The sequence below is a fragment of the Pezoporus flaviventris genome, unplaced genomic scaffold (assembly GCF_033815535.1).
Source record: "Pezoporus flaviventris isolate CSIRO_AGI_PZ_B2104156 unplaced genomic scaffold, CSIRO_AGI_Pfla_v1 ptg000036l, whole genome shotgun sequence".
Taxonomy (NCBI): Eukaryota; Metazoa; Chordata; class Aves; order Psittaciformes; family Psittacidae; genus Pezoporus; species Pezoporus flaviventris.
Window position 1 is genome coordinate 15,506,926 of NW_026892584.1, and position 21,317 is coordinate 15,528,242.

The 21,317-nt window shown below is 45.4% G+C and overlaps 2 protein-coding genes across 3 annotated transcripts; one reads left to right on the forward strand and one right to left on the reverse strand.

The window, feature by feature from the left end:
* VTI1B (vesicle transport through interaction with t-SNAREs 1B) lies at positions 1-10,382 on the reverse strand. 2 transcript variants are annotated; one of them, XM_061463353.1, is made up of 7 exons: positions 10,065-10,382; positions 5,477-5,598; positions 5,179-5,237; positions 3,772-3,963; positions 2,330-2,503; positions 1,443-1,504; positions 1-381 (listed from the first exon to the last, which is right to left on the reverse strand). In XM_061463353.1, the coding sequence occupies exons 2-7, from the start codon at positions 5,550-5,552 to the stop codon at positions 285-287; spliced, it is 660 nt and encodes a 219-aa protein (XP_061319337.1). In that variant the 5' UTR covers positions 5,553-5,598; positions 10,065-10,382; the 3' UTR covers positions 1-284. The 2 variants fall into 2 exon arrangements, with proteins under 2 accessions (XP_061319337.1, XP_061319336.1); XM_061463352.1 differs by lacking the exon at positions 5,477-5,598 and having other exon boundaries at positions 10,065-10,373.
* A 2,126-nt stretch (positions 10,383-12,508) lies between these two features.
* On the forward strand, positions 12,509-20,533 carry LOC133274299 (retinol dehydrogenase 12-like). Its single transcript, XM_061463349.1, has 6 exons — positions 12,509-12,777; positions 13,180-13,335; positions 13,624-13,728; positions 14,134-14,343; positions 14,807-14,996; positions 16,959-20,533. Exons 1-6 carry the CDS (start codon positions 12,615-12,617, stop codon positions 17,059-17,061), a joined length of 927 nt encoding a protein of 308 aa, XP_061319333.1. The 5' UTR covers positions 12,509-12,614; the 3' UTR covers positions 17,062-20,533.
* The last annotated feature ends 784 nt before the right edge of the window (positions 20,534-21,317 follow it).

A 21,317-nucleotide genomic window follows, 5' to 3' on the forward strand; every position in this document is an offset into this window, starting at 1 on the left:
TTGGTGGCTACTTTATTACATACCAAGATTTATTCATTTAGTTAAGTATATGCAAATTGAGACAATAAAATATTTATTACCTTCTTATTGGTCTTACCAGTAATTCAAGTCTGTCTCTGCTTTTTACTCCCATTCTCTGTCTTTCTAGTGTCAGTACAGTTTCAGTTGAAGAAGTTCATGAGACAGTTCAGTCCTCAGACAGCCAAAGGGAACAGACAGTCAAAGGGAACAGACAGCCCAGCTGGTTCCCCAATGGAGGAAGAGCTCATCTCAGTCATGAAGATTCATCTGCTGCGAAAGAACTTGTAGTAGACCAGCCCGCCTAAGATGGCCAGCTCCAGGATGATGATGATGGACAGCAGCAACTTATTAGTGGCTATTCTAGAGTTAAAAAATAAAAATACAGAAATCCAAGATAGCTGGTTTTCCCTTGGTGATGGAAGCAGATTCCAGATCATTTGATCATCGCCTTCCCTAGTTCAGCTAGACCACAAAGTGTTATTTGGATAGCTCTTAACAAGCAGACAGGGACAAACTCAGTTTCTTATTCATGTTTTCCCTGGAAGTTCTACTTAAGTCTTCTACTTCAACAGCAGCAGTTCTGTTCCTCTTGCTCCCCACCCCACATAAATCAGATCATTCATTCTGCTCTGCATTCACCTAAGCAAAGAGGAAAACATCAGTTGAACTCCTGTGCTAAAAGCTGCATTGTAGTGCTTTTACTTGGAACTGTGTAGCTGAAGTAAAACAATAAAATCTCAAAATAATGTATTTCTACTATTGAAAAGTATACAGTTGTCAGAACTTACTTTAGCAATGGGTACGAGGGAAAAGAGTGGGTTTTTTGGTGATATTTCCAATGGGTTGGAAATATCTACTGGAAATGCAGTTCAAAGAACTGGTTTATGAGGATAATTAAACCATGTAGTTAAGAAACTGTAAATGCACTTAAGCAGCCAAGGCTTTAGTCATCAAAATAGTACATGGTCAGGCTCAATTTCTCATGAGCCAGTTGAGCTACTCTAGGGCATTCCTATGGGCTAAAAAGATTTGCCTGTGTCATCATTCACTCCCTTACTGCTGCAATGATTTATGGCACAGCTTTTTCTAACCTGAGTAATAAGGATCTAAAGTTACTATTAGCAATTCCCTGTAACTTGCTTATGGCCTCACCACAGTTTATCATGCGGATGGTTTAAAGACCCCGTATTATCCCAAACAAGCAGCATAAATTCAGTAGCGCTCCGCTACCTGCACTCCTTATGTAATCGACAGAAAGAAAACAACACAAATAAACATCTGCCCCTGGGCACACATTCTGTTTGCACACTGCCCACAACTTGCCCGCAGTTCCAGCTGACTCTGTTCTCTATTTTTTGCCTGAAAGCGGCAGGCAGCAATGCCACAGCCAAGTGCTGCTCTAAGTCAGCCACAGAACTCACCTCCTGGACATGGAACGTAGAATCTTGCGGCTCTTGCTCAAGTTCTCACTTGTATTCACCAACTAAAAATAAGCAAAAGTTACCTGTCAAATCTGCACCTGGAAGTAGCTGGTGCTGAAATATTGCCATTAATAACGGGACCAAAGCTTACCAGACATTCTCAAAATTCAGACAACACTGTTCTCTACACAATACAAGCTGGAAGCATTGTCTCTTTTCTCAGGGGGAAATAAAGACTTTCATGTGTACTTTCCCTTAGATGCATACAAAGACAGACATGCAATTTGGGGTCACTTTCTGCCCTTTTAAGTAAGTTCATCTACAAACACCAGGAAGTTGGCTGGAAAGCTGCTTTCATTGGATTTCATTTCATTATTCTAGTTCTTGACATCAGGAGAAAACAATACTGAGGTGCTCTCCCCTGTAGGTATCTGGAACCTTCTGAAATACTGTTCAATTCCTGGCAAAGAAGGAACCACGTTGTCTATGACCTAGCAGCTATGAGCTCTGAACTGTTAGTAAATAATCCATTTCAGCTTTGTAATGTTCAGAAATGAACTGTCAGGTATTTCTCAGTCAGCTATTAAGAAGCACAAAACTAAGTAAGATTACAGACAACTAAAAAAGCTGTTGTCTCACAGAGTCTAGATTCATGAGGCATGGCCCCTGGAGGTCTCTGGGTAAGATTTCACTATGGCCACCATCGTATTTTGGGCCCTTCTACAGTGATAATTTTATGAGCACAGCACAGAAAGGTGGCAGACAGATTTGGTCTGTAGAAACAACAGTTGGATTACCACTACTACAGAGGTCTTCGAGAGTGATGACTGACACATGGTTCCCACTAGACTAACACTGGATACAAAGCCCACAGTTTCTCTGCTTACTCTGCTCCTGGTGCGTTCCAGTTGCTCCCGCTGCTCCCCAAGTTCTTCGATTATATCAGTGCCAATCTGATCTGTTTCAGCAGCAATTCGGTGTGAGCGCTCAATGCTCTGACTGGCCCGGTTCAGGCTGTCCGTTCCCTGGAGCAGCAGCACTCTCTGTGACTGTAGATTAGTCTGAAAAACAACATATGCTTAACTTGAGCACAAAGACAGAGACAATAGGCTTCGGACATATTAAGAAGTTAGGATGTGACTCCTTAGGCCATCCGTTTGTGTTAGCTGTATGTACTTCTGATGTTAATTCAAGTAGCCCAGTTGATTTTGAAAGAGTTCTTGTTCATGTTCTAAGATGGTAAATTTGGTAAACCTTGAAAAATTGCCTTTGCAACTATTTACTTTTCCATCAAAGAACATCTACATGAAAATAGTATCTTTGCTTTCCAGATGTTAACTTTCCTTCCATTCATATCTAAATTCAGCCTTATTTGTGACTGACTGAGTTGGTTGCCCAGGAGATCATTAAGAGTTCACAGTCAAAAGGATTAGGAACAAACAGTAGTAACAGATGGACTGCTAAGTAACAAAGATCCTCTTCTCTAGCTAAGGCTGCTGGCACGAGCTTAAGAAATGTTTGCCGACCTCAGGGCCAAAAGGTAGCTCAAAATAAAGCATTTTCTTAAGCTTCAGAAAGTCTAAACTACCACTCTGCTCTCAGGTTTAAGAGGAACCAAAAACCAAGGTACTGCAGAACAAGGTACCAAGGAGAGAATTTCCCTCAAGCCTTCCTTATCTAAGGCAGGCAAAAAAGATGCCCACCTACACGAACTTGCTGTACAGGTGACACCACTCTGATGATAAAAGTCAATTTAGTCTCACTAGCTCAGACATATCTAAGCATACCTGGTACACAAATAAACTGGTTTATTTCTTGCACTGTAGCAACATATCCATAGGGAAAAAAGTGCTAGAGCATGACTTCTTATATGTTCTTGGAATTATTTCCACTGAGATTGCTTAAAAGAGAAATCTACCAGAGAACCCATACAGTGCATGATTCACACACTTCGCCAGTTTTGGAGACTAAAAGTAGATCAGTTCAACTTTCTTCTGAGTTCATGGCATCACTTCTCACTATTCTAGGGGAATGATTAAATGAAGCACTTCAGTACACAGTATTATGTAACTTACTAACCACATGGCATTCAAGGAGCTCCATTTTGATTCTACTCCTATCTTTGTTTTAGAACAGAAAATCTCTCCTTTTGAGTTCCAGGTGTTCTTTCTCCTCCCCGAGATATTCGTGTTATGTGCAGAGATTTATGCAGGGAGTTTTACAAGCACAGAAACTAAGTAGAATGAAGCAGAAACACTCTAAATGATACCTCTGGAATTTTTTTTTACAAGCACAGCAATGTTAAGTAAAATTTATATGTAATTCTCACACTCTGTTCATTTTCTGTGGAGAAGATTCCATATCTCATATCGCCTTGACTTCCAGAGCCCAGCCCCAAATCTGTGCTTCTCATCTCTCTCTGGAACATGGAGAGGTCTCTCCTGTAGGCCCGGATTTTGCTCATCATTTGGTTGTGGAATGGCAGAGGAGCAAACTTCAGCTCTTCCTCCATTTCCCGTAGCTTTAACAGAAGAAAATGTGTTCAGTTTTTAAAGCACCAGATCTATTCTTCACAGCAGCGATCCTCAAAACTCACCATCAGGTGAAGGGATTCACATTTTTTATGTGATTGAGCAAGGGGGATTAACCCCAAACCCATATATACCCCTCATCTAGTATCGAGTACACCAATGTCTCTGCCCAGCACTGTTCAGCCCACATGGATTTTCCGACGCACAATGCTTAAAATTTAAAAAAAAAATTATTTGCCAGCCTCAAATGTGTGATTTCTACCTGAAAAGTCACTCTATAACGTCAGAATTTCCAGTTCTCACTTTCATATAGCTTATGCATCTATAGACTGGGTATTAGTTTCTCACTGTCTCTATGCAGTAGAGATCTATTACTGCAGAGGCAGGCATGGCACTAAATTCACACTCAATCTCCAGCCTGGCAATGGGAGTTGGGATTTGTAAGCCCTGGGATTCTGGATGTGTGAATTTTCACATCACCTTTCAGTGACAGTTAAATCACAAAGTCACAATGGTTAAAGCTGCCCACCAGTACCAGCCCTCACAGTATGAGCTCAGCATCTTGCACATCACCTACACAGACACCTGTCAACAAAACCCAATAAGTTAGAGCAACAGAGCATCGACTCAAAAACACAAAACCACACTAACATGAAAACAAAGCTTAAACCACAATGTCTTGCTTAAAAAGACAAGTCACATGTTGGGTTTTTTTGTACTGTTCCATGTCTCTTGTGGCCCACAAAGTCGATATTATAGAGATTTTAAATATTCAAGGTCCCTGATATTAACTATCAGACTATTATAGAGAGATCAAATGGGTTTATACCAACATGAAGAAAGACAGAAGGGAAAAAGAGAAAAGGCAGCAGATTCTCTACATGCCCCCCTCCAATCTCTATCAATTTTAATTCCACCTCTGTCACTCTCCAATATCCACTCTCCAATATCCACTCTGATATCCAAACCGAGCACTGAAAGAAAGGCATGTAGGAGTACTCATATCTATCAATATACAGATATAGGCAACTGCCTTGACAAACACAGACACACCTATAAGATCAATTAATCAAGCATTAAAAAAATACAACATCCGCCTGTCATAATATGATCCATAAAGAAAGTAAAATCTGGAAGTAGTGTCCTTTGTGAGGCGGCAACATTTCAGGTGGCCAGGAAGGGCAGGAGCCTCAACTGGTGTTTACCGTTTCATTTGCTTCACGCTGTTTCTCATCAAACTCTCGAACCAGTTTTTTCTTCTCCTCTGTGAAGGAAAAAGTAGCACGTCAGAGGAATGACAACAGATCTCCAACTCAATCCACTGCAGACAAGGCAGCTGCCACAGACGGCTGATTACAGAGATCTCAGGTAAAAATTTACTTCAAACAGGAACACCCTGTTCTTATGACAACTTTCCAGCAGGGAGTGGGGGGAGAAAGCAGAAACCTCTCTTCCAAACACTGGCCACTATTTCTGGTACACATAAGAAGTCATTTTTCAAACCTGAAATATTTTCTTGAGCTATTACCCTCCAATCTCCACTGGCAGAACTGCAGGTTGAAAAACATGAGAACATCATTGCAGCAAAAACCCAACTTGACAACACCCTTTTGTAAATATGTCCTCTGCAAAAAGAGAAGTGGTTCTTAAACCACTGAGCTCCCAATGGAGAACAGCGAAAGGACTTGATGGGATCAGAAACATTTTTACACAGCTCCTCTCTTATCCATGACATTCTGTAGGTTTCCTATTCAGTCCAAATTCTTAAGAAGCCCCAGAATTTGAACTGGGAACTTAAGGCAGAATTAAAAATCACCTATGCTCTCCAGGAGTGCACAGAACTGTTGCAGACTAAGCTACATTGTGACTGTTAGTGTATCACACACTAACTGGTGTCAGGAAATGCAGTTTCACATCTCAGACTAAAAAAAAAACCAGTCTCCTCAACTTCTCCCATGATTTGCCACCATATACATCTGTGCCAACACGATTATTTTTGTAGCTGGGTTGCAAGTGAAATCATGGACCTGAACTGCAGGTAAACAGCCTTCAGAAGTCAGTATTTTGTTTCACACAGGTAATTTCACTAACCCGATTTAAGTAGTGCCCTCTCCAAACTGCTGCCTCGAACTAATTGAAACCCGGGGCAGGAGTGAAAAAGCAGCATTTTAACCTCCTCTGTGTCCCCCAGGCGGCTTAAGAACACTGCATTTACCAGCCAAAGGAACGCTAGTTGACAAAAGTCAAGTGGCAATGGCTTGAGACATTTTTGTCTATACGACAACAAGAGATCAGGCAATGTGGCTTGAAAGCATTACACTGCGTCTGGCCTAACAGAAATGCCAGAAACTATTGAGCAGTTTAATTCATATTAATACAGATTAAACGGTGACTTGAAGTACATCAAGAGAACTTTAATGCAGTAGAAGTAAAAGGCACCTAAGCCACAATAACATTACCCACATGCTCATTAACATTTAACTGATTTATTTCCATTCAATTAGAAACAGCTAGAAACAACTGAAAAATACAGCTAAATGAATTAACTTGGAGGAAATGATATTTGAAACTGATCCTGTTTGAAATGCCTTTTTACAAACTTGGCAGAGAAAAAAAAAAAGTTTCTAGAGCAAGGATTTTTTTATCTTGTTTATATGGAGCAAAAGAGCATTTTCAAATCTCTGCCCCTCAAAGATGTCCCAAGGTCGGTAGCAGATTCTGTCTCCTCTCAAGTCTGGAAGAATGCAAATCACCTTAAAAGAGCATGCAAAGCATCCTTCATTATTTCCTGAAGTTTTCAGGATTAGGTAACTTGAAAAACGAATCCTTCCCCATAAGTACAAGCAGCAAACAAAAAAAGGCAAGTGTAACACCTCCACCAGACAGATTCCTGACTTATCTTGAACTATCCTAGAAATACTTCCCAGAAATATTACCAGACGTTTGCAACAACAAATTTAAAAACCAGAACAATCGTGTTAAAATGTCGCAGCATGTCTGAAAAGTCAGTTTGGAATTATTTGTCATGTTACGACAAAACAAAATATAGACTCTTAGAATCATAGAATAGGTACGGTTGGAAAGGACCTTAAGATCATCAAGGTCCAATCCCCCTGCCATAGGCAGGGACACCTCACACTAAACCATGTCACCCAAGGCTTTGTCCAACCCAGCCCTGAACACCACCAGGGATGGAGCATTCACAGCTTCCCTGGGCAACCCATTCCAGTGCCTCGCCACCCTAACAGGAAAGAATTTCCTCCTTGTATCCAATCTAAACTTCCCCTGTGTAAGTTTTAACCTGTTACCACTTGTCCTACCACTACAGTCCCGAATGAAGAGTCCCTCCCCAGGATCCCTATAGGCCCCCTTCAGATACTGAAAGGCCAGCAGCCTCCATGCAGCTCCAAGCAGCCTTCTTTTCTACAGGCTTTCTCAGCCTATCTTCATACAGGAGGTGCTCCAGCCTCCACATCATCCTTGTGGCCCTCCTCTGGACTTGATCCAACAGTTCCATGTCCTTTTTATGTTGAAGACACCAGAACTGCACACAATACGCCAGGTGAGGTCTCACAAGAGCAGAGTAGAGGGGCAGGATCACCTCCTTTGACCTGCTGGTCACACTCCTTTTGATGCAGCCCAGGATACGGTTGGCTTTCTGGGCTGCAGGTGCACACTGACGCCAGCTTAAGTTTCTCATCGACCAACACCCCCAAGTCCTTCTCCGCAGGGCTTCTCTGAATCTCTTCTCTGACCAATCTGTAGCTGTGCTTGGGATTGCTCCGACCCAGGTGTAGGACCTTGCACTTGACATGGTTAAACCTCATGAGGTTGGCATCAGCCCACCTCACAATATGTCAAGGTCCCTCTGGACGGCATTCCTTCCCTCCAGGGTATCAACTGAACCACACAGCTTGGTGTCATCGGCAAACTTGCTGAGGGCGCACTCAATCCCACTGTCCATGTCACCAACAAAGATGTTGAACAAGACCGGTCCCAACACCGATCCCTGAGGGATGCCACTCGTTACTGGTCTCCAGCTGGACATTGAGCCATTGACCACAACTCTTTGTGTGCGGCCATCCAGCCAGTTCTTTATCCACCGAGTGGTCCATCCATCAAATCGATGTCTCTCCAATTTAGAGACAAGGATGTTGTGTGGGACAGTGTCGAACGCTTTGCACAAGTCCAGGTCGATGACATCAACTGCTCTACCCCTATCCATCAGTTCTGTAGCCCCATCATAGAAGGTCACCAAATTGGTCAGGCAGGATTTCCCCTTAGTGAAGCCATGCTGGCTGTCACCAACCACCTTGTTGATTTTCATGTGCCTTAGCATGCCTTCCAGGAGAGCCTGCTCCAAGATTTTGCCAGGCACAGAGGTGAGACTGACTGGTCTGTAATTCCCCAGGTCATCCATTTTCCCCTTCTTGAAAATGGGGGTTATATTTCCCTTTTTCCAGTCGTCGGGAACTTCACCCGACTGCCATGATTAAATACCTACAAGCATAAAATATTAAAGCATTAAAATATCTGCAAGCATTGCAAAAATTGCTGCCTTTAACTGCCCCATTTAAGTCCATTTCTCAGAATTCATTGCTCAGGACTTCCCAGCTCCATGGAGACGTGACAAAATTTTCCTTCACTAAGAAACTGACCACTCTCCACTCTGCAAGGAAACAAGCATTACCTAGAAGAAAGGGTATTTTTTCTTTTATGGTTTTTATTCCTGTTGACTGCCTATGAAAGGTTTCAAAGTTGTCATTTGCAGGTTTGAACATCTTTCTTGTTCCAAGCTTTCCGGATATGCTGATGAAGTGGTCCGTGATCCAGAATGTAACTCATTATTAACTGGAAAGCCAGGTAAGAAATGGAGCATTAAACTTTTTGAAGCCTGTGTAATTTGCCACAGGCCAGCATACGCTGAACAAGCCATTTCTATGATTTTACACCTAAACACATAAAATTGATCAGTTATGGAAGAATGACAAGACAAGGTTCAGAAGGTGGCTGAGATCCCCTACTCATTCTTGTGGTACAAGCCCCAAGCTTAACTACAGTGGCTCATGATAACAGTGTATCATTTTTCTCATATGAAGGAAGTAGATCAGGTGACATTGGTAAAATTCTCCTTGTCAGATGTCTCCCCTTTCTGTTTCTCAGAATATTGTCAATATCAAGAAGTTAATTGGAAGCACAATGCCAAGTCCTACACATAAGTATTCTGTCACTGTTTTACCTACTGCATGGTACAAAGAATAATTGTAAAATCAGGGTTTGCTTCCAATATAACTTTGTGTAGCTTGACAGATAGTGTTTTCTAATCTGTGAGTAGGTAGCACACAAACCAGACTTTTAAAATGGCAATTTAAAATACAAATCTTATCCAGTGAGTCTACAACTGATTGTGCCAATAAAAACTGCTTTTAATTCTGCTGGTGAGGTCTTAAAGAAGAGTCCAACAGTGACCAACCAATGCACTGCAATTTAGGCATCTCACCTAGAAACAGCATGAAGTGACAGCCAAATAACGACTCCTCCTCAGAGCTGAGGCTGAAACTAAACATCCAGCATTGAAATTTGTCAAATAAGAGGAGCAGCTCCAGAGAAATAAAGCAGCACACCTGCCTCTCTACTTTCCTACTTAGGGCTTTGCATGACCATGCCTAATACTCAAGAGCAAAGCTACCAGAATTTAACATCAACTGAAAAATAACACACAAGGAACTCAGCCTCAGCAAAGCTAACTGCCCCTACCAAAGAGGTGTCCAAAGACACACTGAATTCCTGCAACTGCTTTGGCAAACTCTCCCCCGCTCCCACATTTCTTACAGAGACTTTGCCCTCTCGGCTGTAAACCCGAGACTATCCATGTGGAAACATCCCAAACGCCCCTGCACCGGCCTTGCCACCAGCCCCAGCTACCCGTGGGGCAGCCAGCGGGGAAGTGCCAGCCAGGGAGCAAAGAGGGGAGGCACTTCCAGACCCCGCCGCGGCAGACCCCAGCGACAAGGAGGGAGACAGCAGCCGGTCCGGTCCCCGCGCCACCGCACCCGGTAGAGCCCAGCCCGCCGATATCCCCCTGCCTCACCGGCCGCGCTGCCCCGCAGCCGCTCGGGGACGCCCCGCAGGTCTCCATGCAACCCCCTGAAGATCTCGTGCAGCCGCTCCAGGTGCTCCGAGGAGCCGGGGCCGCGGCCCGCCATAGCAGACAGCCACCTCCCGCCCTGCTACGGCTGCTACCACCCCCTACCCCTTCACAGCCCCGCTCCCTCGCGAGGCACTTCCGCCATCGGCGGCAGCTGGGGCCTCCCCATGGCCGCCCCGAACGCCGCCCGACCGCAAAACCGCCTGGCGACGCCGTCGGAAGGTTCACAACCCGCCGCGGCCTCCTCCCTGCGGGAGCCGGGAACTGCAGCACGGCTGAGGGAGACAGTGCTCGCCGGCGCCCGAGAGCGGCAGGCGCGGTCCTAGCCTACCGCGAGGAAGGGGCCTCGAGGCACGCACTGCCTGCTGGGAGATGTAGTCTCCCCTGGGAGGCGGCGGAGCGCAGGGAGCAGCGCGGCTCACCACCCCCAGCCTCCTGCTTCTAATGTTCTCTGGGGACGATGAGAGCGAGCGCGGCTGGACCTACCGCCGCGTGTCCCCGGCCCTCAATGCGTACTAACGTGTGCATCGTTTCATGCGTTTTGTTAGGGTTAGTGTCACAAACTAAGAGGCTGTGCAAACCTATGCGGAATGTCCCCCCAGGCCGCCGCCCCCGCCCTTTCTCTTCAGAGACTTCTCCGCCTATGAACTGGGCAGCGCAATTAGAGCGGCACTCCTGAGTTGTCCCGAGGGTCCTGCGCTGCCCGGGGATAAAAATGCAGCAGGCTCCTCGGTAGAATCATAGGATAGTTAGTGTTGGAAAGGACCTTAAGATCATCTACTTCCAACCCCCCTGCCATGGGCAGGGACACCTCACACTAAACCATGTCACCCAAGGCTCTGTCCAACCTGGCCTTGAACACCACCAGGGATGGAGCATTCACAACCTCCCTGGGCAACCCATTCCAGTGCCTCACCACCCTAACAGGAAAGAATTTCCTCCTTATATCCAATCTAAACTTCCCCTGTTTAAGTTGTAACCCGTTACCCCTTGTCCTATCACTACAGTCCCTAATGAAGAGTCCCTCCCCAGCATCCCTGTAGGCCCCCTTCAGATACTGGAAGGCTGCTATGAGGTCTCCACGCAGCCTTCTCTTCTCCAGGCTGAACAGCCCCAACTTTCTCAGCCTGTCCTGTAGAACCGGCCGCCCTCCTTCTCCCGGCGGGGGCACACCCGCGGCAGGCAGCGGGAGCCGCGGGGTGTCCGGTGCGAGAAGACCCTGGAGCAGCTGCCCCGCTGGTCAAAGAACAGGCCACGCCGGGACCACAAGGGGCCGCTGCTGAGATGCTCTGAGGGGCTGCCTGCTGCTGGCGGGGCGGGCCCAAGTGACAGGGGCGTGGCCCAGGGGACTGGGGCGGGCCCGGGGTTGCCGCCAGCACCAGCAGTGAGCATGGAGCGGGTGGCGGGAATGGCCACATGCTGGGGAGCGGCGCTGGGGGCTGTCGTCTCCGTCCCCGTCCTCTTCCTCGTGGCAGCGCCCTACATCAGGTTTGTTTTACAGAGCGCGGCCCTAGCCCTTCACACTTGCGCTGGTAGCCACGGGCACCCCGCCGCACCGCACGGCGGTCAGGTCTACCTGCGTGCTTGTGTGACGAGTATTCACGCGTCTGCAGCTCCAGCTCCTCAGTAGCACTAACGCGCTCGAGGCAGGAGCTGGGGCTCGGCTCAGCCCTGCCACCGCCGGCAGCGCCTGCTTCGGTGGTTTCCCCGGCCTCCGAGCCGCCCGGAACTCACTCTGGGGCCTGCCTCGGCCCGCGGACCCGGCCGGGTGCGGAGAAAATCGGACGGAGTGCCGGGGACCCCGGGGGTGGAGCCCGCCGCCTGCTCACCGCTGCGCGGCAGAGCCCATTGGGCCCAGGCTCCGGAGTCGGTGGCGGCAGCCAATGGGAGCCGTGGCCCCACTTGTCGCCAGGGCGGGGCCGGGCCGGGTCACGGTCCTGTTTGTAAAGCGGGGAGGGGGTCTGGGGGCTAGATCCTGGTAGCCCGGGCACGGCACGATCGTGATCGGCCACTTCACGTAACGGCGCCTGTGGCTTCCCGGTTAATCCTACCGTTGGGGTGAAACGTGGGGCTCTGGGTGCTCATCACTGACCCACATCCCCTGGTCCCCTCGTCGAGGGGGGGCTGCTGCCCTTTATTGCAGGAGGTATGTCGCCGGAGGACAGTGTAAGTCAACAGCTAAGCTGGACGGGAAGGTGGTGGTAATCACAGGAGCCAACACAGGCATCGGGAAGGAGACTGCCAGAGACCTCGCACGAAGAGGCAAGTCCCCAGTTACCAAATAGGCATCCACGTGCAGCTGATGGCCGTGCGCCTGGGTGTTACTAGTGCCTCTTTGAGATCTAAGGGAGGAGTTTTGTGCTAACATTGGAATCCAGAGTTACTTAAGACAAGCCTGAGTGTTGCTCCTCCAGAGGTTGTGACCACCAAGGTGCAAGTCCCCAGTTCCCTGGCTGTTTTCATTACTTGAACTCCAAAAGTATTCCTTGTGACATGAAAATGCTCTGCACTGCAGATGTTTTGAGAGGACTGGGGAAGATGCCAGCATCACTGTATTCTGTTTGCATGAGGCTGGGAAATGCCCTAGGTCCACTGCTGTGTGCTTTAGTTATTCATGTTTCAAGCTATTTTGGTATACATGCTTTCTGGGTGACTGGTAAGGAGATTAAACTTCCTGTTCATAATCTGTTTAGAAGTTACTCTGGCTGGAATCCAAGTATCTTCTTGTGCTCCTGGCTTGGTATTCCTGTTACAGGGGCAGATACAACCGTACTGTACCAGTGTGGTGGTACCTGCTCCTGATGTTGGAGTGCCTGGGCAGAGGCACTCCAGATGTGCCATTTTCCTGTTCTGAAAACAGTTTTGGGCTGGGTGGAAGCTAATAGTTTAGTAGAAAAGGCTTTGTCTCTCACTGCTGCTCCCTTGACTGATGCCAATGCCCTAAATAGACAACACATTGTTTGTAAGCACTGTGCGTAGCCAGCTTATCTTAGCCTCCATCATCCAGTGTGCTCCAGTGATCTCAGCTTCTGTTCCTGTTTTTTTACCCCCCTTGCAGGAGCAAGGGTGATTGTCGCTTGCAGAGACATAAGGAAGGCAGAAGCTGCAGCCAGTGAAATCCGAGCTGAGACAGGGAACCAGGAAGTCATTGTGAAAAAACTGGACTTGGCCGATACAAAATCCATCCGGGAGTTTGCTGAGAAATTTCTAGCAGGTACAGTCTCTAGATCCTTCTTTTCAGTGAGACTATTTTACCAAGGACTGCTGTCTGCTCTTCTAGCAGATGCCAAGTCCCTGACCTGCGTATCTCTACTGCATTGGGTACCGCAGTTCACAGCAGGGGCTTGACAGACTATGCGCTAGTTTGTGGTAGGAGCCTTATCATTTTATTGTGGTGCTGTAGCTGCAACTCAAGACAGGTGTGAGGTTTTTTGGCTGACGTGTCATCCTCTTGTCTGTCTCTGGTCTCTGTTTCCCTGTTTAAGAATGTCATTTCTTGCAGAGGAGAAGGAACTCCATATTCTCATCAACAATGCTGGGGTAATGTTATGCCCTTACTCCAAGACTGCTGATGGCTTTGAGATGCACCTGGGAGTGAATCATCTTGGTAAGGCCAGTGGAGTCTTGTTTGCATTCAAGGTCTGTGGCAGAATAGCAGAGGAAATTCTGCTTTTACATTTTCTCTTCCTCAACCTTGCTTCTTGGGGAAGGATGGAAGGCCAGAGTCAGAGTTCTGGAGATGCAGTGCAATGTATTTGCATGCACCCAGCTTAAGTGTCTACATGTTACCTGGGACATTTGAAACGTATGACTGCACTAGCTTTTTGAAGCTGAGGAGCAGAACTTATTGGCCCAAAAAAAGTTTAGCTGTTGATTCAGGGGGGTTGTCTTTGCCCTGGACTTGAAATGAGGGCAGCAATAAGATACAACATGTAAATAATATGTCGTGAGTACTTCAAAATTCCAGCAGGAGAAACGTTTAGAGAAGGATGACATTTTCTCTCACCCCTAGGTCATTTTCTCTTGACCTTCTTACTGCTGGAGCGTCTGAAGCAGTCTGCCCCAGCCCGCATAGTGAACGTGTCCTCACTCGCTCATCATGGTGGCCGAATCCGCTTCCATGATCTCCATGGTGAGAAGTGCTACAACCGCGGCCTCGCCTACTGTCACAGCAAACTGGCCAATGTGCTCTTCACCCGGGAGCTGGCAAGGCGGCTGCAAGGCAAGTCCCAGAGGAGAGCAGAGTGTACCTTTGTTCCTTGATAAATGAGTAGTTTAAGCCCCGGACAATAAGTCTTGGAAAAGCCCCGCTCTATTCATGTGTTAATCCCATGATGGGTGTTCCAAGTTTATATGCCTCAATGCTCACTGTGTCACTGTCTCTTCATGGGTTTCCTAGAGGAGTTCTTGGCTTGGCTACAACTCAGGCCGTTACCTCCTTTGGAGCCTGTACAAAACTACCGCTGGTTTGGTTAAGGGGTCAAATGCATCCATCACATCTACCGAGTAGTAACTACAGAGCACTTTACTTACTATCCCTGTATCCATGCCTGGACTCCTCCTTTAGGTTGTCTGCAGGTGGAATTGAGGAATATATTACCTTTATATATATATATATATATATATATATATAAAGGTAATTTGATACATGCAGATTTGTTCTGGACTACTTTCTTTTGCCACAGGCACTAAAGTCACAGCAAACGCTCTCCATCCTGGTTCTGTCCATTCTGAGCTGGTCCGGCATTCATTTGTAATGACGTGGCTGTGGAATATATTCTCATTCTTCTTGAAGACACCTTGGGAAGGAGCTCAGACCAGTATCTACTGTGCAGTAGCAGAGGAGCTAGACTCTGTGACAGGACAGTATTTCAGGTGGGTACAAGTTGATGGAGTGATATAGTGTGGAAGGCAACTTTATTTGCTGAGGAAAATGAGACTTCATTAAGGAGAGACTGGGTAAGAGGCTGGCTGATGAGATTGAGGGTGACAAATACTAGAACATTACCCGTTCCTGGTCTGTTGCAGTGGATATCATGTTGGAAGGAATCCCTGACTATATGCAGCTCTACACAACAGCAAGTCCTTTAGTGCTGGGAATATCACTGTACTGAAACTGTAGGAATGGCTGTCATGTGCTCAGGGCTTTAATCCTGATCTGCCTGAGATTTGGGCAAATCACTTTCAGCAGAGCTGTCTAGTTAATGAGGGCACTTGAGTCAATCCTGGGAAAACTGCTTTGGTTCTGTCTGCAGTTGTACCCCACAAAAGGAGCAGAAGGGGCCTGTGCTCCCAGGGCACTGGACAGGCTGGTGGAGCTGCAGAGCTAGGTGAGATTTTCAGGACTGGCATGTAACAAAACAACTTGATTCTCCAGTGTGACAGACCCATCAGCTGGGAGGAACTCCTGCTGGGACACATGCTCTGTCCTGCAAACTTTCTTATGTAGCTCCTACTACAAACCCTGACTTCCTTGACTTGCTCCAGGACCCTGTGTTTTCCCCTCACCAAAACTACTTCCCAGAGCAGTTCCAAGCCATCATCACCCTAGATTTGAAGACTGCCATTTGAACAGATGTATGTCAGCTTCCCACTGGGTGTACAGCAGTGTAGCAATACTGGTTTTGGGGAAATGAATGTGAAAATTTATCTTTTTTTCCCCACATGGATACTGTTGGAGCCTTTGTGTCTGCAGAGCTTTCCTCTTGTGATATGTGACCAGATTAGTCTTTGTAATGGCTTTGTCTGATCTTCACTTGGGAGTTTGTACCATCTTAATCAGACTTGAATATATAAATAGATGTCTTAATCTTTCATGGGTGATTGTCTGTCCCAGGATATAAATGGATCATTTATGTGCTGGAATACAGAAAGCTTTAGTGGATTTTAAACTCATAAAAGAAAGGAGTTCTGGGCTTGGTGGGAAATGGATACCTTCAACAGTAATTCACAATTCACATTGGACTACCCTAAAATCCTCTTCACTTTCCAGGCAATAGAATATAAAGCACAAGTATGGAAAAGAATTTGCATGCCACAGTGTCCTGGGTTTAGCAGTACACACAGCATGACATACAGCAAGACAGGTGGAGTCCACCAGAGTACTTTCAGGAACATCAGAGACTGTGCACTTGGAGCTCTAAAAGCACTAGGCTGGATAGAGAGTTTAGAAGACGAAATTTCCTCTGTTCTCTTAAACTCCCATGTTATTGCAGCACCTAGCATTACAGAGGAGAACACATGATCACTGTTCCATACAGAATGCTGTCTGACTGCAGGAGCTGAAAGGAAAGGAGCCCCAGTTCAGAGGATAATGGAAAAGGGGATAACCACACATGGTTATTGCAGTATTGCTGTTCTGGGGCAGCTTTACATTTCATACCACAGCAATATAGTAGGAAAAATAGTTTAGAATGAAGGGCTGTTTGAGTGGGGTGGGTTGTTTTTTTTTTTGTAGTGTCTGCTAGAAGAGGTGCTCCTGAGAAGGCTGGTTAGCATTTATAGCCCTTCTTGGTGTTAATGAGAATGTACACTGAAGAGTATATAGTAGAGCATATACAGGTTTCTTTAAGAGTTGAGACAACAGACAATGTACTTGCCTACCAATTCTTGGTGCCATTAGGAGAGACTTCCCTAGCCAACTGGAAAGAAAGCTTTCTCAAGATGGGTTAGCACCAACCCTTGCTCATTTGCTGGACAGCCTCCCACACTTCCTTCAGTTGGTTTTGAAATTAAGCTGGTAGAAAGCAACTGCCTTATCTTAACACAGACATTTCAGTGTGCTAACATGAATGGAGACCTTTAGCTTAATAAAAATAAAACATGTACCTCTTGCAGTGACTGCCAGCCAGCATACGTATCTCCATGGGGTCGGGATGATGAAACAGCAAAGAAGCTCTGGAATGTGAGCTGCCAGCTTCTCGGCATCCACTGGGACTGAGCAGCGCAGACCTCAAGTGTGCACATGGCTGAGGCTGAGTCCAGCCATACTTCTCCTGGGAAGAGCACTGCTGAGAGACCTCAAGACTAGAACTCCAATACTTCTGCTGCCCTAATGATGGTTATATGGACACAATCTAATGTGAATTTCTCGAGTATTACACTTCAGGATTGAGATTTATAAGCAACCAGTTCCCTTCCTAGCTGGAGAATTAGAGCACTGACACAGGGAGCAACCTTTGCTTGGTATTTCACACACCAGGCAGAGGCTATTGTCCTCTGGCTTCAGAACAGAAATGGAGGTTTGCAGTCTTAGGTTTAGATTATCAGGTAGTCTAAAGAATTACCTTTATCCCCCCTCCCAATATTAGTAAATTTGTAGGATTCCCAACTTATTATCTATGAGGTTATTTTCACTTCCTACTATTTGACCTGTCAGAGTGAAAGTACTTTAGGCATTAGATTTTTGGCAATTCCATGCAATACAGATGATCTCAAGCATACAGAAATAGGTGCTGGCCTTTTTGCGCCAAGCATTATGTGAAGTTTGTAAGTGGGCTCAACTTTTTTTCTCAGTATTGTCTGCTGGACCCTAGCCACCTAAGTATCTTGACCCCAACTGCACACTGATGGCAGTAAGATAACAGAGGGTTGGCGTATCTTTTGAGAACCCAGGTCTCAGTGCAGGTGACTGGGAGGTTAAAAGCTGCAGGAGTGCTGCAATTGTGCATAGGCAAGTTATCATACTAAAAAAGATTAACACCTCTCCTGTGAAGCACGTGAGATGTGAGCAAAGATGGTGTAAAAGTTGTCACAGTAAACCCCCCCAGCTGCACTTTAGATGACTTTAGAACCTATAAAGGAGAGCAGAATGAGTAACATCTCACCTGTGTTAAAAATACTGAAACTACTTCAGCTGAGACTTTAGCTTGACATGCCAGCAAACTATCTACAGCTGAATAGTTGAAGCAGAGGTCAAGACTGTCTTGACAGAGGTCAAGTTAGCTACAGGTCAGGAAAGCAAGCCTTGCACAGAAATACTTACATTTGTCTACCCAGCCATTACAGACTGTGGCTGGCCGAGGCTGCCAGTCAGGCCCTGCAGTACTGTGCAGCCTGCACTTCCAAAAGGCAGCTGTCAATCCATGCAGTAGTGGGACTGCTCCCTTGATGCTCCCTAGTGCTACTTCGATGCTAGACTATGATCTATCATCAGCTTGTTTCTGAAAGAGTTAAGCAGTTAGAAAACAAGTGCCACAGCTCGTAGGAGTATCTACTTCTGGAAAAAAAAAAACAACCAACCCAGCTTGGAAGTGTTTGGACTTGCACATGAGCATGTCACTGTGACCAACTGCCAATTATGGGGAACAAATGCTCATTTTATGATTAATTCTTTCTGCCTGGATGCCATCTATGCACAACAGTCCTGTGCTACCTCTGAGCAATACTAAATAAAGCCATTTTCCTTTTACAATAGAAAACTCTGTCTTCCTTCAGAAATTTACATGGTGTTGCTGTTATCTGCACCTGCCTTACTAATGTAGAGAACTCTATTTAGGCAACATTTTAAAGTCCCTTTGTGTTTCTCCCTGTCACTCTACTTTTTGTCCTCTCTTTTTAGGCTTAATCTCCAATATGAAGCTAAATCCACAACTATAGTGTAGCAGTAGAATGGTACTCAGCATTGCAGGCTTGGTGTGTCTTCTCTGTGTCTATGATCTTCCAAGTGGCTTTCAGGAGCAGTAGAAACCATTATAAAAAAAAAAACCAAAAAAAAAAAACAGGCAGAAAGGCTCTAGGCTGAAATATTTTGCCCTTGCGGGTCAGTGCTTTTTCTCAAAGAAGTCTGACTGTAGATTTTATATAAGGCACATAACTACACGTTTCCAGAGACACACCTCCACTCTTTTTGACCTTGGGCAAGTCACTTATACTTTCTTCTAAGCTGATCTGTAAAATGGAGGAACTAAAGCTCATTTAGCTGTCTCAAATGGAGGCTTGCAGGGGAGAGTTTGATTAACTTTCAAAGCTCTCCAAAGAGGATTACTGGTTTGTGAGAGTACACATATGGGGCCGAGCTAGCTACTGGGAGGGCTTCTAAAGAAGAGGTATTTCAATTGATCTAAATGTTGAGAACACTGAGGCAGAGAGATTTTGCATGACAGAACAATTCTTCCCCTTCAAATTACTCTGCTAAGCACAGCCAAAACAAAATACAGATCTAGAAAAGAAATCCACAGGTTATGCTGAGATAAAAAAGCAAACAGCAGATATGTGAACAGTCATAATACTTTATTCTCTTTTTTTAAATTGTAAACAAACCTTGGTCATTAATAGAGAAGTTCTTACTAACTGGCAGTACTCAATCCCTTTTAGATGCTCAAAAATTCAAAGCCCCTTGTTAATAGCACTAGTTGTGACACAAGGCAGTTAGTCAGGATCAAAATTCCAGTTCTGCTGGTAAGAGAAAGATCTCTAGATTCCAAGTTAGGAAAATCAAATTACAACAAATGCTATATAAAGTGCATGAGGTACAGTGCAAAATGGTCAGGAGGAAAGGCAGGTACAGAACTGACTGGTCTGCATGACAAACCCCACTCTGTGCTCTACAGAGCTGAAGGAACATTAGCAAAACACTAGGCATTGCAGCAGTGCTGATCTGGATACCACAAACAGTAAAACCTCTGCATAATTAGAGATTTGGAAATGACTGAAGACATGGATAGCGCCAGGCTTTAGGAATAGCCTAATGACTGTAATCTGAAGGAAAGCTAGGTCAGCCTGGTCAAGAAACAAAAGCTTTCATTAGTACTGCTCACTAATGAGATAACGCAAATCTGTGCTCAGGAGATTCTGAATGCTAACTGTGGTCATTTCCAACTGCTTTGCTCAGAGACACTTCTAGCCCTGCTCTAGTGAGCAGAGCACCTCCAAGAGAGGTGTTTGCCTCAGTGGGGTGCTGCTCATGAAACGCTAAAGGAGGTGCCGGCCAAGTCCTTTCTGAACCCATGGAAGTCCGTTCTGTCACTACAGTGAGCTTTGGGATAGTGCAAAACTTCATTTGACAGTTATGTATTTATTTGACAGTTTATGTACTAAAACTATTAATAGGTATATTACACTTCAGAAAACCTATTGTTTCTTCTTTTGTTAAAAAGTTTAGTTTACTTACAAAGTGAACTAGTTTTCCTACTTCTTGTGCTGAAGTACATGTAAACAACAAGCACAAACTCTTGTTCAGTACCTTGCTTTGTTCTGTTTCTTCCAGAAGGTCCTACTACTCTCTACCATTCTCAAGTCCTAGTCACAGTTGCAGAGAAGCAGCTGCTTTTTTCAGCATCCTTGAACACAGCCATTACACAAAGATTCCTACTTTTTCATAAATCTGAGTTAACCTAACACTTCCAGAGCAAAGCCTGTCAATATAGTCTATACAGTAGGTCAAGTTAATAAAAATTCAGTCTGGTGTTCAATTGCACCTGACAGCAACAGAGCTTTCTAGTAAGAAAGAAATAAATCCCTGTGTGACAGGGATACAGACGGCCTGTTAAATTCTACCACAGCTTGCTTTATCTGTAATTTCTCCTATACCTGATGAAAAACTGTGGAAGTTTACTGGCAACTGTTTAGTGATAAAGCTGCATTGCAACAGTTTATTTGATATTGTCATAGCAAAGAATGAGGTGCATGATTTTTCAACTATTTTAAAGTATTATTTTCCCTTTGTACTCCCGTTACAGGATATGCCCTTTATAACTTCATTCATCTAATAAGGGCTCAAGTACCATATGTATGGCATACATCAGACAGTGTGACTGGTAAGTAGAAACCTGCCATGGAGAATTGCTTCCTACCTTTTCAAGAGAACTCAAGAAACTGGCCACACTGTACTGGGGGGGGGGGGGGGGGGGGGGGGGGCAGGGGAGAAGAAAAAGAAGGGAAGAAGAAGAAAAAAAAAAAAAAAAAAAGGACTAGCAATGGTTTGTAGAGAGGCTTAAACAAAATCTCTGCATTTCAGTCTTTGTAAAAGAAGATGTCTCCAATCTCAAAAAAGCTTACAGGAAACCCATAATCACAAGAAGTTTTATACTCCAGGCTACACTGAGTTGATGAGATTTTACTGTTCTATTTAGGATTTCTGGATTAAAAATAAAAAATATGTAATAAAATTCAGTGACTTAAAAAAAAAAAAGGCCCAAACCCCAACACCTCCTCCCTCCCAACCCAGAAAGAGAAGTACTCACCTAAATTCTTGTT